Here is a 17,945-nt window from a genome sequence, read left to right on the forward strand (position 1 = left end):
CTGTTGTCCCCCTGTTCTCTATATCTCTCAGCTGATGCTGGCTCCTTTAAATGTAACTTTATTAATCCCTCGGGAGGGGTCCTCTGGGGTTTTCACAAAGCTGAATAAACGTCAAACAGAAAACTGATTAAACAAAGTGTGAGACGGTGGAGAATTGACGCCAGCGCCCGGTTACATTTTAGACAGCAAGGAGCAGACGCAGTTTCACTCCACCGAGGGAGCTCGTGACGTACTACGCGGCTTTCTTTAGACCGCGAAGGCGGGTCCTCAGGTGGAAGCAGCCTCTGAATTTGGACACCCCCGCTGTTTCCGGCCAGCCAATAATAACGGTGACATTTAACGTATTTTGTCGAATAAATAAACACTGTAAAATATATTTGCCCCCCCAACAGCCCTTTGAATGTTGGCAAGTATGAACCGTCTGCTCGGTGTTTCCTAAAACGTTAAAGCACGTTTGGCTTCACACTGACAAACAGACCCAGCTTCGGCACAAACCTAAACTAATATGACACCGGAGCGGAAAGGCTGATTATGTTTCCAAGATGGTTTGTGTTTTTTAAAAGGAAGGAAACCTTCCTCAAAGCGGGCAGAGCAGTGGAGCCGCCGAGGGAAAAGCACACGATACAAAAACTGTAGAATTAAAAATATAATTTATTATGTTTAAATAGTTAAAAATATAAAATGAATTAAAACAACCTTGGCCAAGGGAAGACACAATAAAAATCAATAACACACAACATTAGAAGTCCAGTGGAATCCACCACGGCCTAAAAGTCACAGAAAACTAAGAGGTCCAGCGTAGTATTAAAAGAGGGAAACCCAGCGGAGTCCTCGCCTTCCTCCCCGCATTCCACGTCCTGGTGCACTGAAGAAAGGGAGGGAGCGGCAGTCACTATTCCTTTGGCAGTTTACTTTATAAAAAGGATAAGTCAAAGACTTACCCGGGTGGGCAGAGCTCTCAACTCCGCCCGCCGCTTCCTCAAACTGCAATCGGCACCGCGGTCTCACTGCTTCTGTTCTCCCGCAGTGCACGAGCTGGCTCTTGTCGTTATTGCCACCAGACTGCCGCTACGCGTCCCTAGTCGCTGGTCATCTGCCTTTTTTTCCTCTGATCGTTTCCCCTTTCCAGTCGCTGGTAATCTCTCTTCCCAGTCGCTGGTCGTCTGCTCCATCTGATCATCTCTACTCTCTGATCGTCTCTCGCTCTCCCCTCTGATCGTCTGTGTCTTTCCTCTGTCTGTCTCGCATTCTCCGTGTTACATTTTTGTTGAACACCGGCTCCAAACCTCTTATGTGTCCTTGAGCACTCTGTAAATTACCTTTTCTTTTCTCTCAGGTGTGTCCAATTAGTAAAAACGGGGGAAAAGGCGGAGTCTCTCCAGGACAATTTGCCAGCAACTAAAAACATGCAAACTAAATAAAACACTGCACAAAATACATGCAATATAAAAAATAAATATATACACTTCACATAAAAATACAGCACAGCAAAACAACGTCCGTCTTCCCTGGATGACACTAACTAACCGACCAAAGAGCCGCGTTAAGTGGCGATATCACTAACGTCAGGTAACTTAGCCGAAGGTTAGCTAAATTTGACTTTGTAAGACTTTTTCATTACGCTAACATTTGTGATATGACTGCACTATGCTGCTGTTGTTGACTCCACTTAATTCTACAATTCTTTCATTATGCTAACATGTGTCCTGGTGTATATATGAAGTGGGATAAAAACCCAGAACTAACTTTTAAGAGTTTATTTCTTCTCCGCTTAAGCATCTTGTAATCGTCGTTCCAACACAGCGTGTTTGTTTTGATTCGTAGACCCCGAAAATGGTGCCGGGCTCCCACAATGCATTGCGGCGTGCCGTTAACTCCAAAGCGTCATTCAAATCTGTGAGCGCGCAAGGAACGCCGCCTCTCCGCGTGAGTTTCTTGTGACGTCACTGGCAGATCAAAGGCGTTCGCGCTGGTCTGTCAGTAACGTCACAGACAACCGAGCCTATAAATAACGGCTCTCAGACAGAAAAATCAGAACTCGATGCTCATGTGTTTGCAAAACGTTCAGCAGTCGGCGCTCTGTAATACAAGAAAATTCTCACACGCTCAAACGGAGAAAATCTAATTTGTGACACAACAATGGAAACCATCAACGAAAATTCAATCGTGGTCACACCAGACCAGATTATCCCGCCAATCAACAGGTGCTTTGAAAGGCTCTCTGAAGTTCAGTGGAGCATTATAGAAAATGGAAAATGCGACTCCAGCGTCCATGCCGTGCTCGCTGATATGATTTCTGAAATCATTCAGATCGCCTCTGCCAGCATCCTGAGGATTGCCCTTTCTGTTATTCAGGAACCCATGATAAGGGAAGAGTTTATGGATGAGGGGAAAATAAGGGTGTCCCTCGGAGACTCAATCTCAGCTGCCATCGCCGGCGCTCTTAATGTCTCAAAACAGCAAGATAAGAGCGCTGACAAGCTGACGCTGATGGTTGAGGAAGAGATCTCAGAAAAGGTCAGCTCAACCATTGCACTGATTGAAAAAAGCCCCGATTTCCCAGTAGACCCTGCCGTTTATGTTAGCGGCAAATTTAGTAGTATTAAGAAACTACACCGCATGGTTTGTTGCGCTGCCTCATGCCTGAAAAGGTATGCAGCATGTAAGCTGCGCTGCCAGTGTGGGACAAATGGGTCTCATTCCAGTACAGAACGTACTGGTTCAAAAATATCAGTGAAATCAGCAATCGCAGAGATTTCTGTTATTCTGTCAACAAGGAGCTCAGATGGAGAGATGACAGGAAAAGATAAAGATGAGCTCCCAGAAGAATCACAAAGCCATATAAAACCCACTGCAGAAACACAAAGTATCCAGGCTCCAACCCCAGTAGAAATGGTTGCAGCTGACATCGTAGGTGAGATACTTGCTAACATGGATTCAAGCAGTGAAGAGCTCTGTGAGAAATGTAACTTACCCAAACCTGCCTTTAATGCAGGCTTAATTATCCACAAGGTGAGACACTTCTTCTCCAAATGTGTGCCATCCACCTCACACGCCAGGCTCAAAGCACATGTAGCCAGATGGGCTACTCGCCTTCCGTTGTTTTTCTTCTCTCATTCTCTCTCTCTCTCGCTCGCTCTACCACCCTCGCTCTCTTTCCACTGCACTCGCTCCTTGTATCAGGTGATCGGGTTAATTGGGAACCCACCTGCACATTGATTGCAGGGTGGCGCTAGCCTGTATAAAGCTAAGCCGATGTCTTGTTGGATTAATTCCTCCCGAGCTTCTGGTACGATACAGCAGTAAATGCTGGCGTACTGCGACGGATTGATCAGCAAGAGCCGATTATACGACAGCTACAGGTATGCTCTCGCTTAACCTTGGATTCCCTCCGAATACTGGAATTGGTGTTAATATCCTTTTCCGGCCTGTTGTAGCGCAGCAGTCTGTTTAATTCTGCCATTGCGGAGAGAGGTGTTCGTGGTATCTCCACCAATGAGAGTATAGTGCCTCCGGTCCTGGGGTAAGCTGTTAGAACTACTTTTATTAGCATTCATAGCTATAAGAGTTTAAGGTTACACTTATCTGTTTCAGGGTTCACTGCTGTACTCACCTCTCCATGGTAAATTGTCCAACCTAAATTGGAAGAGTGGACTGCCTTCTCAGTTGCTGTTGTGAACTCCTCCTTGGTGGAGTCTGCTGTCTTGTCTCGTTTTGTCTTATCTTGTTTTTATTAAGTAGGCTTACCTTTTTTTGGGTTCGCCTGGTGTTCTATTTTACCCTGGACTGTTGCTCGTACCCACACTTCTGTGATCGGGCTGAAGTGATTCTCTGCCCGAGTGTCGTGCTGGGACTCTAAATCGCCTGGGTGGCCGGTCTCAGCCGGTGGGGAGCCAGACCGGCCTACGCCTGAGAATAATTATTACCAGCACGAGTGGTAGTTTGACCCGTGGGGAATAAGCCTTTCCCGTGTGTGTGTGTGTGTGTGTGTGTGTGTGTGTGTGATTTCTTTTATTAAAGTTATTAACGTGTGTTTTAGTCTTTTTATGATTTGTAGCGAGCCTGACGCTCAGTGTCCTTTTATTCTTTTAACATACTTTTCTGTGTTTTATTTCAGTGAAGGAGGACGAGCCAGTGGCCCTGGGACCTCAGGTGGTGGGTCGTTTTCACACTTTCTTTTGTACAGCACTGGGTGGTCTGCAGTGATTCTTTTGGTGTGATTTTCTTTTGGTTCCACGGCTGCTGGTAAGTCCAAGTTCCACGATTGTTTATTTTTACTGTAGGACACTGTCAATAATGACGCTACATCTTGACTTTTAATATTTTATTTATAAAATATTATTTATAATATTTTATTTATTTCTATAAATAAAACTGTTTTAATATTGGAAGCCAACCTGCCTCAGTGTGCATCCTTGAATCTGTGCGGTCTTCTTTTATTCCTTTTATTTATTTTTTTTAAATATATTTCCTGGGGGTGTAATTCCCCTAGGTGGCGTTGTCAAGTTTATTTATTTTATTCATAACCCCGCCGACCACTTGGTCACATACTTGGCGTTGTCGACAGGATGCACGTTTGAGGTAGATGTTTGGTTTTGTAAATTGTTTTATTTTTTTGCAACGAGTCTAGTTCACCTGTTTGAAGGCTCTATTTGTTTTAGAGTGTGATTATAGACAAGACAGCAGTATCCAGGTAGAAGGAAGAGTAATAGGATTTTAGCACCTTGCTGATTTAATTTTCTCTTTTTTTGGGGTCAAAATTTATTATGGAGGAAGAATTGCAGCAACTTAGAGACTTGGTAGCGCAGTTAAGGGCAGATAATGAGCAATTGCGCCGGGATGGGGGCGCTGTGCTCGAGTCTGGTGGCGGGGCCGCGTCGTCCTCTTTCGTACCAGCTGGTTGCATACCAAATGTTGGTAGCCAGGCCGCCGTTACAGAGCGTCTGGTGGTGGTGCCTAGGGACCGTAAATGTCCCATGTTCAATGGTAGAACAGGCATCAATATAGCTGAATGGGTCGAAGAGGTTCAAGCATGCATGCGGGCCCGGCACCTGTCTGTTGCTGATCAAGCTTTCTTTATTTTTGACCATTTAGAGGGAGAAGCAAGGGAGGAGATCAAATTTCGCCCTAATTTAGAGCGAGGGGATCCTGCTCGGGTGTTGACCATTTTAAAGGAACTGTATGGCAATGCGCAGTCCTATGTCACTCTGCAGCAGGCTTTCTTTTCGAGGAGACAACGGGAGGAAGAGACTTTGCAGGAGTTTTCCTTAGCGCTAATGGCTCTGATGGCGCAAGTAAAACAAAGTGCACCTGATGGTATGCGTAACGCAGAGGTGCTGCTCCGAGACCAATTTGTAGAACATGTTGTTGATAGTGGTCTCCGCAGAGAGCTTAAACAATACGTTCGCCGTGTGCCCACTGCCACCTTGTTAGAGGTGCGCGGGGAAGCAATTAGATGGGAAAGAGAAGGGTTTTCAGGCGGTGTTCGCGACCGTGGCTATTCTCAACCATCGGCATATGGTTTTCAGTGTGGAGTGCACACTAGCCCTAGGTTCGCTCCTGTTGGTACACCCGAGTCAGAGTGGCGTGAGCTAAAGGAACTCCTAAAGCGCCAACAAGAGCAGTTAAATCAGCTCACTGAGACAGTGGCTTCTTTACAGAACCCCCGAAGAAGTGTTCGGCCTTCACGGGCTGGCTCGGTGATTTGTCGCCGGTGTCAGCAGCCAGGACACTTTGCTAGGGAGTGCACTGGGGAGCGGGCTTCACGCCGCCCTAGAGCAGGTTCTGATTCAGGCCCTCCTTACGCCGCAGTTGGCAATCATCTTCCCGCTACCCAGTCGGAAAACTAACGCCATCTGTGCTGCAGAGTCACAGTTCAGGTGGGGAGTTCACTGGCTCACAGAAAGATAGGATTGGCAGGCTAATTTCATCGTGTCCAAAGATGGATGTGCTTATTAGTGGGGTAACTGTCCCTTGTTTGGTGGATACTGGGTCCATGGTTTCCACCATCACAGAAAGTTTCTTTTTGGCACATTTTGCCCCTTGGGGACAAGAACGCCTTCAGTCATGTCATTGGCTACAGCTTCGGGCTGCCAATGGGCTTGCCATCCCTTACATTGGCTATTTGGAGCTCAGTGTACTCCTGTGTGGCAAGGAAATGCCCTCGTGTGGAATCCTTATAGTGAAGGACCCTCCTGGGGCTACGCCCTCTGTCCCTGGCATCTTAGGAATGAACGTAATCCGCCGCTGTTATCAAGAACTGTTTGGGGCTTTCGGTGGCTCCTTGTTTAATTCTCCTTCTGTGTCACAGGCACCGAGACCAGTTTTGGAGGCCTTACATCAGTGTCACCAGTCTGCAGCCCAAGCCCCAGAGGACCCTGTCGGTACCGTTAAGGTACAGGGCCCGCGGGCCGTGCGGATACCTGGTGGTGTTATGCAGCTGGTGGCCACTACTTGTTCTCAGCAGTTGTCAGGTCAGGCTGTGCTTTTTGAACCTTCTGAGTCCGGGTTGCCAGTTGGGTTGCTGGCCTCTCCATGTTTGGTTCAGGTGGATAAGGGCGTTGCCTACATCCCAGTCACCAATGTAGGGACAGCGGAAGCTGTTCTCCACCCGCGGACCCGTTTGGGAGTGATAAGCAAAGCTACTGTTGTTAGCCTCCCTGCCGGTGTTAGCGAGGAACACTCTTTTCCCGTTACCGTTTCCTCCCATACAACCAGCAGCCCTGCTCAAGAGATGGTGGATACGATTGACCTGTCTGCTCTCGCTGAGTCAGAGCAACACGAGGTACGGTTACTTTTGCGGAAGTACCGCTCTGTTTTCTCCACTTATGAGGGAGACTTGGGCTGCACAAACCTCATTTCGCACGACATACCGCTACTCGATGACGCACCTGTCCGGCAGAGGTACAGGCGAATTCCTCCTTCTGATTATGAGGCTGTCAGGGCTCATATCAACCAGCTACTGGAGGCCCAGGTAATTAGGGAAAGTAGCAGCCCTTATGCCTCTCCCATCGTGTTGGTCCGCAAGAAGGATGGAAGCCTCCGGCTGTGCGTTGACTATCGTTTGCTGAATAGCAAAACAAGGAAGGACGCCTTCCCCTTACCTCGCATCGAGGAAAGTCTGGATGCCCTAGCTGGCGCACGCTGGTTTTCTACCATCGACCTGGCCAGCGGGTACAACCAGGTGCCAGTTTCTGAGCAGGATAAGCCCAAGACCGCTTTTTGCACGCCGTTTGGCCTGTTCGAGTGGAATCGTATGCCATTTGGGCTGTGCAATGCTCCTGGTACCTTTCAGCGCCTAATGCAGAGGATGTTCGGGGATCAGCAGTGCCAGTCATTACTGCTGTACCTAGACGACATCATTGTGTTCTCCTCGTCTGTCTCTCAGCACCTGCAACGGCTAGAGATGGTGATGGCAAGGCTGCAGCAACAGGGGCTCAAGGCTAAGTTAGAAAAGTGTGCCTTTTTCCAGCAGAAGGTTAACTACTTGGGCCATGTAATCTCCTGTGAGGGTGTCTCGACCGATCCAGCCAAGGTTGACGCAGTAGCCAAATGGCAGTGTCCTCGTTCCGTGTCAGAGTTGCGATCCTTTTTGGGTTTCGCCAGCTATTACCGGCGCTTTGTGGAGGGGTTTGCCGCATTGGCGGCTCCCCTGCATCAAGTGGTGGCTAAATCGGCTGGCACAAAGACAAAGAAGGGCTCGGGACAGAGTTTGAGTGCTATTTGGACCCCTCAGTGTGAGGAGAGCTTTGAGGCCCTGAAAGCAAAGCTTGTGTCTGCACCTGTGCTAGCATATGCTGACTTTACGCGCCCATTTATCTTGGAGATTGACGCCAGCCACAGTGGTTTAGGTGCAGTTCTCTCCCAAGATGTAGAAGGTGTCGTTAGGCCAGTGGCTTATGCTAGTCGAGGTCTTCGGCCACATGAGCGCAATATGGACAATTACAGCTCCATGAAGCTGGAGTTTCTTGCACTCAAGTGGGCCATGGCCGAGAAGTTCCGGGAGTACCTGCTGGGGCAGAAGTGTGTGGTTTACACCGATAACAATCCACTCAGTTACCTCTCTTCAGCTAAGCTGGGTGCCACCGAGCAGAGGTGGGCCTCCCAGCTGGCGGCATTCGATTTTGAGATCAAGTATCGCTCAGGCCGCAGTAATAGGAATGCTGATGCTCTCTCTCGACAGTATGAGACGAGCTCCAGCTTGGCCGAGGGTGTGTTGCCTGGGACTTGTGTCCCGACTTCACTTCGGCAGGCTCAGTGTCCAGCCGTTTTGCCCTCCGTTACTCAGTTGGAGATTGGGGCCTTTCCATCTCACTCCCTGGAGGATATTCGTGCTTTGCAGGAGGCTGACCCCCTCCTCAAGGATTTCTTGGTACACTGGAGGAGGCACACCCTGCCCTCTTCGGAGGAAAGGAATCAGCTCCCCAAACCAGTCATGGTTCTGCTGCGTCAGTGGGATCGTCTGGTGGAGAAGGATGGCATCCTTTATCGCCGTATTTTGCGTCCAGGTGGAGGTGAGGAAGCCCTCCAACTTGTTCTCCCAGAGGCTCTGAAGCCTGAGACCTTGAGGCAGCTGCACCAGGACCATGGGCACCAAGGTATTGAGCGCACCACTGAACTGGTCAGGCAGCGTTGCTATTGGCCCGGGATGTCCTCTGACATCAAGCAATGGGTTCAGCGTTGTGAACGCTGTCAGGTCGCAAAGGACTCAGGGTTGGGGCCTCATAGTTATATGGGTCACCTGTTGGCGTCTAGGCCAAATGAAATCCTGGCCATAGACTTCACGGTGTTGGAACCTTCCCGTAGTGGAGTTGAAAACGTTTTGGTTATGACTGACGTTTTTAGCAAATACACTGTTGCAGTCCCTACCCGGGACCAGCGGGCCTCTACTGTGGCCCAGGCCCTGTTAACAGAGTGGTTTTTTAAGTTTGGCGTTCCAAGCCGCCTCCACTCTGACCAGGGTAGAAATTTTGAGAGTTTGGTGATGCAACAGTTATGCGAATTGTATCGGGTAGCCAAGTCCCGTACAACCCCTTACCACCCAGCGGGTAATGGGCAGTGCGAACGGTTTAACCGAACCCTCCATAACCTCCTCCGGACTCTGCCATCATCTCAGAAACGCGACTGGGCTGCATGCTTACCGCATGTGCTCTTTTGCTATAATAGCACGCCACATCAGGGCACCGGAGAGTCACCGTTTCTCTTGATGTTTGGCAGGGATCCTAGGCTGCCTATTGATTTCCTTCTAGGCCGCGTTCAGGACCCAGTGCCTGGAGAGGTACAGGACTGGGTGGCCGAGCATCAAGCCAGGTTAATGGTGGCTTTTGAGGGAGCTCGGGCACGGTTGTCGCTGGCCGCTGACCGCCGTAAGGAACGGCATGACCAGAGAGTCCACCCTGTTCCTTTAAAGGTCGGTCAGCTGGTGTATCTTCGAGATCATAGCACCCGGGGCCGGCACAAGATCCAGGACCTTTGGAGCTCTGTGGTCTATCAGGTGTTGAGGGCACCCCAAGAGAACGGGGCTGTTTATACCATTGCCCCCGTGGGAGACTTGGAGAAGGTTCGACATGTCCATCGTGACATGTTAAAGGCACAGGTCCGCCTAGGACCACCTACACCTGGTCCACCGGTTCCACCCCCACCTGTACCCGCTGACTCAGAGCAGACCTCTCTGAGTGACGACGAGTTGTGGCTCCTTGTCCCTGAGGTACCCTCACACCCTGTCGCACCTGTGGTGTCACTTCCCGATGCCTCTAGAGTTCCATCGGTGGAGCTCAGGTCTACTCCCAGTGTGATTGTAGCACCCTCGACCTCTGCTCCCCCAGGTTCTTCCTCAGGCTCTGTTGAACAGTCTGAGGTGAGTGGGCCACATTTGCGGAGAACAGCACGTTCAACAGCTGGTCATCACTCAAATGTTTATCACTTGCCACGTCCTGTTGAATCTGCGTCAGTTGCTAATGCTCAGCTTGCCATATTCAGGCCATGGTGTTAGGTTCCTTGAGTTATTGTCGGGGCGCCAATACAAAAAAGGGGGGTAGATGTAGCCAGATGGGCTACTCGCCTTCCGTTGTTTTTCTTCTCTCATTCTCTCTCTCTCTCGCTCGCTCTACCACCCTCGCTCTCTTTCCACTGCACTCGCTCCTTGTATCAGGTGATCGGGTTAATTGGGAACCCACCTGCACATTGATTGCAGGGTGGCGCTAGCCTGTATAAAGCTAAGCCGATGTCTTGTTGGATTAATTCCTCCCGAGCTTCTGGTACGATACAGCAGTAAATGCTGGCGTACTGCGACGGATTGATCAGCAAGAGCCGATTATACGACAGCTACAGGTATGCTCTCGCTTAACCTTGGATTCCCTCCGAATACTGGAATTGGTGTTAATATCCTTTTCCGGCCTGTTGTAGCGCAGCAGTCTGTTTAATTCTGCCATTGCGGAGAGAGGTGTTCGTGGTATCTCCACCAATGAGAGTATAGTGCCTCCGGTCCTGGGGTAAGCTGTTAGAACTACTTTTATTAGCATTCATAGCTATAAGAGTTTAAGGTTACACTTATCTGTTTCAGGGTTCACTGCTGTACTCACCTCTCCATGGTAAATTGTCCAACCTAAATTGGAAGAGTGGACTGCCTTCTCAGTTGCTGTTGTGAACTCCTCCTTGGTGGAGTCTGCTGTCTTGTCTCGTTTTGTCTTATCTTGTTTTTATTAAGTAGGCTTACCTTTTTTTGGGTTCGCCTGGTGTTCTATTTTACCCTGGACTGTTGCTCGTACCCACACTTCTGTGATCGGGCTGAAGTGATTCTCTGCCCGAGTGTCGTGCTGGGACTCTAAATCGCCTGGGTGGCCGGTCTCAGCCGGTGGGGAGCCAGACCGGCCTACGCCTGAGAATAATTATTACCAGCACGAGTGGTAGTTTGACCCGTGGGGAATAAGCCTTTCCCGTGTGTGTGTGTGTGTGTGTGTGTGTGTGTGTGTGTGTGATTTCTTTTATTAAAGTTATTAACGTGTGTTTTAGTCTTTTTATGATTTGTAGCGAGCCTGACGCTCAGTGTCCTTTTATTCTTTTAACATACTTTTCTGTGTTTTATTTCAGTGAAGGAGGACGAGCCAGTGGCCCTGGGACCTCAGGTGGTGGGTCGTTTTCACACTTTCTTTTGTACAGCACTGGGTGGTCTGCAGTGATTCTTTTGGTGTGATTTTCTTTTGGTTCCACGGCTGCTGGTAAGTCCAAGTTCCACGATTGTTTATTTTTACTGTAGGACACTGTCAATAATGACGCTACATCTTGACTTTTAATATTTTATTTATAAAATATTATTTATAATATTTTATTTATTTCTATAAATAAAACTGTTTTAATATTGGAAGCCAACCTGCCTCAGTGTGCATCCTTGAATCTGTGCGGTCTTCTTTTATTCCTTTTATTTATTTTTTTTAAATATATTTCCTGGGGGTGTAATTCCCCTAGGTGGCGTTGTCAAGTTTATTTATTTTATTCATAACCCCGCCGACCACTTGGTCACACACGCAAACACAACTTTTCCATGTTTGCAAAAAAACAATTTGAAAAAATGAAAACAGAGCTGAAAAAAAGAATAAAGGCAAACAGGAAACATTTTGTTTGTCTACAAAACATTTGCAATCACCCCAAGAAGGAAACTGCGCCCTCCAATGAAAGTATAGTTTTCATTCTCCCAGGGTCAGTACCTGAAACGGCTGCTCCCCAGAGTACAGAGGCTCATCGCTCCCCTTCTCCACATACGGCAAGCCTGGGAACCGCAATTAAACGTTCTTCTTCAGTCGACTTTAACGTCATTAGATCAGACGTTAATCAGTTATTTGACAAATTAACAAAGAAAGAAGAACTCTTCCTCATCGATAAGACCTTGGGGGACTTTAAAAATAGTGGGCATATCAGGAATTTTACGGAGGACTTAGTGGCAAACCTGTTTGATCTACTTACGGTGGATCGAGGCTATCAAATCCCCATACCTCTAATGGGTAGGTCCCTCTCAGACACGGTCATCTCCAGGACTCCGAAATCAGTACAGGGCTCAAAGCGTCGCATTTCTGCTGAAGTCCTCTATGTCCTCATAGATGACACAGTAGAAAGGTTTTTGCAGAAGCTTTTACTCTTCTGCAATGAAGAGAAAGATCAAATGATTCAAATGGACAAGATTTCTGGGGCCCTGGAAGACATCCACAACTTTATTAAAAGAGCACAGACCACAACACAGGAAAAAAGCCCTGATTCAGATGGCAGAGGAAAAGAATCTGGTGCATCACTTCCAACACCAAAACCTGGGAGCATTTCTCCAGATAAATGCTCTGTGGCATCTGACAAGTCACCTCGAACGCCACAACCTGGGAGCATTTCTCCAGATAAATGCTCTGTGGCATCTGACAAGTCACCTCGAACGCCACAACCTGGGAGCATTTCTCCAGATAAATCATCTGGAGCCTTGAGCCTGAAACACTCTCTCAAAGATTCCTCCAAAATATCAGAGATGGATTCTGTGTCAGGTTCATCTTGTGATGTTGAGAAAATTTCCAATGACCTTGCGTTGCTCCTTATCATGAGAGTCATCTATAAATCTAAACCTGAGACCCAAAAGTTTGCTGCTCGGATCGCAACTACTACAAAAGAAATAGACACGGTCATCAACCGTCTGAGCAATCTAATGCAGCCTGAACTCAGCAGCACAGCGTCTGCCACAAGTCTGACAAATGACAAGACAAAGTTCATCAAGAAAATAGCCAAACGCCTCATCAAGGAGTTTGGCTCCCCAGACAATGTCTTAAAGGCTTTGATGGCAAATGATTCATCTTTTGATGAGGCTCTGATTAGACATCTAAAAATCACTCTCGGAGTCATCCCGGGTCCCCCAAAGACGTCCAAAATATCCAGGTTTTTTTCTGCGGTGGGAAAAACATTGCTAAAACCCTTCAGGTGGTTCACTAAAGCCAGAGATCATTAAAATGACCATTTTGGCTTTTCCCACTGCCCTGCTTCTTTTAAAATCTTGAAGCAGACTTTTAGCACCAAATCCTTTTTTTAAAAACATCACCATAAAATTTTGGGATCAGCCCTCAAATCCAAATTTTAGAACTGTAGTTCACGCCATCTCGTCTCCTTTTGATTTCCATCCCCCCAACCGGTCGCAGCGGATGGCCGTCCCTTCTGAGCCCGGTTCCGTTGGAAGTTTCTTCCTGTTAAAGGGAGTTTTTCTTCCCCACAGTCGCCTCGCGCTTGCTCAGAGGGGGATCATTTGATTGTTGGGGTTCTCTGTAGTACAGTAGGGCTTTGACCTTACAGTACAAACAGGGAGGAGACTTTGGCTTGATTTTTAAAATATCTAATTCGGCATGAAATAAAAAAAATCCAAATTAAAAATGCATTCCAAGTTTGTTTGTGTTTTTCTTCTGTTGTCAAATATGTAGAAAGTGTTACACGTGTGATTTTAGTCATTTTGCATCAGTTTGTAGCCGACGTGTCTGTTTGTGATCATCCTGCATCTGTTTTTGTCTGATTTGTGTCTTAGTTTGGTCAATTTACATCACTTTTGTGGCCCAATTTAGTTGTTTTGCATGTATTTGTGGCAAAATGTGTGGACGCTGTTTGACGTTGCTATGTTTTGTCTTAATGCTTCACTTTGGTTGTTTATGTATGTGCTCATTTTGATTCTAGATGTAGACCTGACATCTGAAAATTAGCACCTAGTCCACTTCGAACATTTTTTTTAGTCCAAATAAAAAAATTTGGACTAATAAAAGTCCAAATAAAAAAATGTTAATACATTTTTTTTTATTTTGCCAACCTTGTAGAGCAGTGGTTCCCAAACCTTTTTTGCTAGGCCCCCCTTTGTTTTACAAGAAAAATGTTCGCTAAAAAATATTATTAGCCAAAGCTTTCACTGGAAGTCAGTTACTGGTGTCAGGCCAGCTCCCACTTCTTCTTTTGTGTTACTTCTGCATATAAGTATACACAAAGAGACATTGAGACCTGAATCACAAATAAAAGCCACCTTCAAGATTAACAAACACTGTTTAAAGAGCTCCGTATAAACTTCTGTGTGCAACAAGGCCTCTGTAGCATCCAGACCACACTGATCTAGGTCTTCTTGGTAGAAGAAGGTGTTTCCTTTTTCCAGATGTTTAAATGCCAGCCTCCCCAGATTCAGAAGAAATTTCCTTTCAGCCATCTCACTTGTTTCATGTCCCCCCACATGTTTGTTCCCCTTCTTCATCTGAACCAACAAGAAGTGTGAGTACATGTCAGTCAGGGTCTTGGGCAGCTCTCCTCTCTGCTCTGTAGTCAACATGTGCTCCAGAACTGTAGCAGTGATCCAGCAGAAGACTGGGATTCTACACATGATGTGGAGGCTCCTGGATGTCTTCATGTGGGAGATGATTCTGGACAGCTCTTCATCACTGAATCTCCTCCTGAAGTACTCCTCCTTCTGGGCATCAGTGAAGCCTCGTACTTCTGTTACCCTGTCAACACGTCTAGGAGGGATCTGATTGGCTGCTGCAGGTCGGGGAGTTATCCAGACGAGAGCCGAGGGAAGCAGATTCCCCTGGATGAGGTTTGTCAGCAGCTGGCTGACTGATGACTTCTCTGTGACATCAGACAGCAGCTTCCCGTTGGTGAAATCCAATGATCCAAGTCTGCTTTCATCCAGGCCGTCAAAGATGAACAAAAGTTTACAGACAGCGAGCTTCTCTGCTGTGACCTTCTGTAATGTTGGATGGAAAACATGGAGCAGCTCCAGAAGACTGTACTGCTCGTCTCTGATCAGCGACGCTGTTGGTCAGAACCACTCTGATGGGTCTCTGTTGGTCAGGTAAGGCTTTAAAGGTGTCGTGACACCTGACTGTAATGTCATCAAGAGCCTCCATCTTGGAAGCTGTCTCCAGCTGCATCACCTCATGTTGGTTATGAACGTCTTCATTCTGTCCCTCTGTGATGTAGAGCTCAGTGTAGATCCTGTTCGGGAGGGTTCCACTTCCTGTATTATCAGTTTCTTCAGTCACACTTTCAAACCTCCTCCTCAGACTGATCTTATATTCTTCTAAAACCTCTTCCAGACTCGCATCTGCTGATTGACAACAAGAAACCAAAAAGAATGAAATGTCTTTAGTGTGTGAAACTGCATGAAAAACAGACTTTTATCTTTTGACGGGAGGGATGGGAATGGTGTTAAGCATTGTAAATTGTAAATAAGCTTCAGAAAATAGTAAATCGTGTAACATGACATTTTCGGCATTAAGTTATAACCAGTGTGTGACTTATTTAAAACATTTTGATTCATAATCAGAACCCTTTTTTGTCACAGCAGAGACAAGAAGCAACTGTTAAAAATGTTCCTAATGAGACATTTTAAGAGGAGGGAAAATCCCCCTCATACTGGCTTCACATCATTGGCTCCCTGTTAAATCCAGAGCTGAATTCAAAATGCTTCTCACATAAAAAGGGCCATAATAAAACAGCCCCATCTTATCTGAGAGGCCTCACAGTATCATATCAGATAGATGGAGCACTTTGCTCTCAGCCTGCAGGTTTTATCCTGCCCTCCTCCCCTCATTCCAACCAGTCGTGGTGGATGGCGGCCCGTCACTGAACCTGGTTCCGTCTCAGTGTTCGACTGTACAAAGAGAGAGTTTTTCTTTCTTAATGTCTCCAAGTCGTTGCTCGTAGGGAGTTGTCTGAGGCTTTATTACTGAGGCTTTACCTAACACTATAAAGTGCCTTAAGGTGGCTGTTGTGACTTGGTGCTATATGAATAAAATTTAAGCGATAGCAGAAAAGCAACAAAAACTGTTAACCCAAGAAAATAATGGAAGGAAATAGTTCTGAATATGCTTAATACGCGAATCCTCATCTTATATAGTTCATGTAATCTGCTACATGTAATTTCATTCAGTGTGATGTTATATGTAATCTGTGTGGGAAAAACGAGTTATTGTCGTCTTAGTGAGCTCTGTGGGTCAGACGTTTCTGGCTCTGTACGAAGAGAGGGCTCGTGAGCGCGCTCCATTTGTTCTCCATGTGATCCTTTACTCTCTCTGTGCTACTGCGTCTCTTTGCCTGCTGTGCTACACCCTGGGATTACTGTTGCTGTTGTTTGGCCATTTACATGATTCTGTTCTTGTTGTACAGTAGCTGCTTAATAAAGTGTGTACATGAACTCTGCTCTTCTTTAGATGATCTTTTGTTGAGTGTTTTTTTTTGTTTTTTATTTCATCTAAAAATCTACAAATGACCAGCTAAACTTTTGGCCCAGCAGCACACGCAGCCATACAAACTATTTCATTTTGAGCTGCTGCTATGAAATCAGAGCCAAATGGAAAAGCCTGCTGCAGCGTTTTTTACTCTGATTTTCTGTTTGTATTTGGATTCAGCCAGTATCCAGTATTTTGATCATTTATTTCCAACAAACAATTGAATCCTTTCGTTTCTAACACATCACCCAGTTTGCATCAGTATTGATCTCCAGCATGTTTTTCTCCGCGCGAGAGCCATTATGTTTTCAGTGTGTTCCTCTGATTGTTTTGAGTAGTATATATTGAGGATTGCCTGATATTGTGAGCAGGTGGGGAACATGACAGCTGAACTTTAGCAAACCAGGTGAAAAATAATTAAGACAATCACAAAGCAGGAAGTAAAACTAACGTGAGACATGAAAGGAAACAACATTCAAAGTAAAACAGGAAAAAAACCTATACCATAAAAAATCGAATGAAATCTTTTTCATGCACCTACAAAACAAGAAGTCAAGTTTTCAAAAATGTGTTCATCAGCACACGGATACCGACTCTTACTTTGGACAGAGATGCCACAACTGGTAGCGACTGAATCCTCTGAGACATCTTGACCCAAAGCACAGCAGGACAACTGCTCCTCCTCCTCCACACCAACATCACTGTTCTCTCTGAGGACACAAAGGGAAAATTATTATTACCAGTGCAACTGTCAAAGTGACCAAAGTGACTCACACGCAGGTGTTTACAGTGCATTCATCTGTAGTGAATAGTGAAGCACAGTTCAAAAAGACAACAGGACGAGTTGATGCAGGAACTTGCCTTAGTTAAAGGTACAGCTGCACAAACTAAGTTCAAACCTGATCCTTTTCTATGCAGAGCTCTTCTCTAAGGTCAAAAGTGTTCTCCTCAAGGTTTCCCACCCAATGACTGCTTTCAGTTTGTCACGTTAGGTGCAGTGTGGAAGATTATTCCACGATCAATGGTGTTGGTTATATTGTAGTGGTTTTCTTATGGGGAGGGTTTTGTTTCCCTTTGGTTTGCTGACCCCCAGACTTGGTCTATTCCAGATGCTCACCTGAATCAGGTAGAGTATAACAGGAAGCCATTTGTTTTTCAGAAGGGTTGGATTCTTTGCTGTATCACCATGTGTTCTCATTAATAAAGTACATTTTACTCCAGTCTCGTGCTATTTTAGTGGAAGTGACCCATGACCGTCGGCCAAAACTGACAATATGACTATTAAAAGTCTGAGTAATACTGTAATTTTCTGCTGCTCATTCCTGTGCAATATCCCATCTGACCTCCCGTCATATTTCTTTTCAAGATTTTCTTATTTAATCACTAGTGTACATATATTTATAGATACATATATATATATATATATATTTAGTCATCTTTTCTCTTTTACCACGTCTTTCAAATATTTTGCTCTTTACTATTTTTCTATTTTTTATTTTATTTTATTATATTTTATTATATTTTCTTCTACTGTACCATGCTGCTGAGTGACTGCTGCTCGTCAAACACATTTCATTGCAATGTTGACCCTGTGCTAACTTGCATATGACAAATAAAACTGAAAACTGATAAAACTGAAAACAGTAAAGGCAAAGGGAACACATCAAGTAAGGATTTCACACTCCCACTCACAACGGCACTTTCAAAGCATAAAGCCAAATATTTCAA

General features: G+C 46.0%; 1 protein-coding gene and 1 long non-coding RNA gene across 2 annotated transcripts; one reads left to right on the top strand and one right to left on the bottom strand.

Annotated features, from left to right (window-relative positions):
• Nucleotides 1-633: 633 nt before the first annotated feature.
• LOC146558438 (uncharacterized) lies at nt 634-1,864 on the bottom strand. Its single transcript, XR_014888722.1, has 2 exons — nt 1,747-1,864; nt 634-1,398 (listed from the first exon to the last, which is right to left on the bottom strand). It is a non-coding gene; the product is annotated as an uncharacterized LOC146558438 (long non-coding RNA).
• Nucleotides 1,865-2,013: 149 nt separating this feature from the next.
• On the top strand, nt 2,014-13,393 carry LOC146558439 (uncharacterized). Its single transcript, XM_085247796.1, has 3 exons — nt 2,014-3,183; nt 3,438-3,523; nt 11,527-13,393. The coding sequence occupies exons 1-3, from the start codon at nt 2,140-2,142 to the stop codon at nt 12,971-12,973; spliced, it is 2,577 nt and encodes an 858-aa protein (XP_085103922.1). The 5' UTR covers nt 2,014-2,139; the 3' UTR covers nt 12,974-13,393.
• The last annotated feature ends 4,552 nt before the right edge of the window (nt 13,394-17,945 follow it).

The sequence above is a fragment of the Mchenga conophoros genome, linkage group LG15 (genome assembly GCF_057382185.1).
Source record: "Mchenga conophoros isolate Kocher_MC1m ecotype Shallow Benthic linkage group LG15, M_conophoros_male_GT1.1, whole genome shotgun sequence".
NCBI lineage: Eukaryota > Metazoa > Chordata > Actinopteri > Cichliformes > Cichlidae > Mchenga > Mchenga conophoros.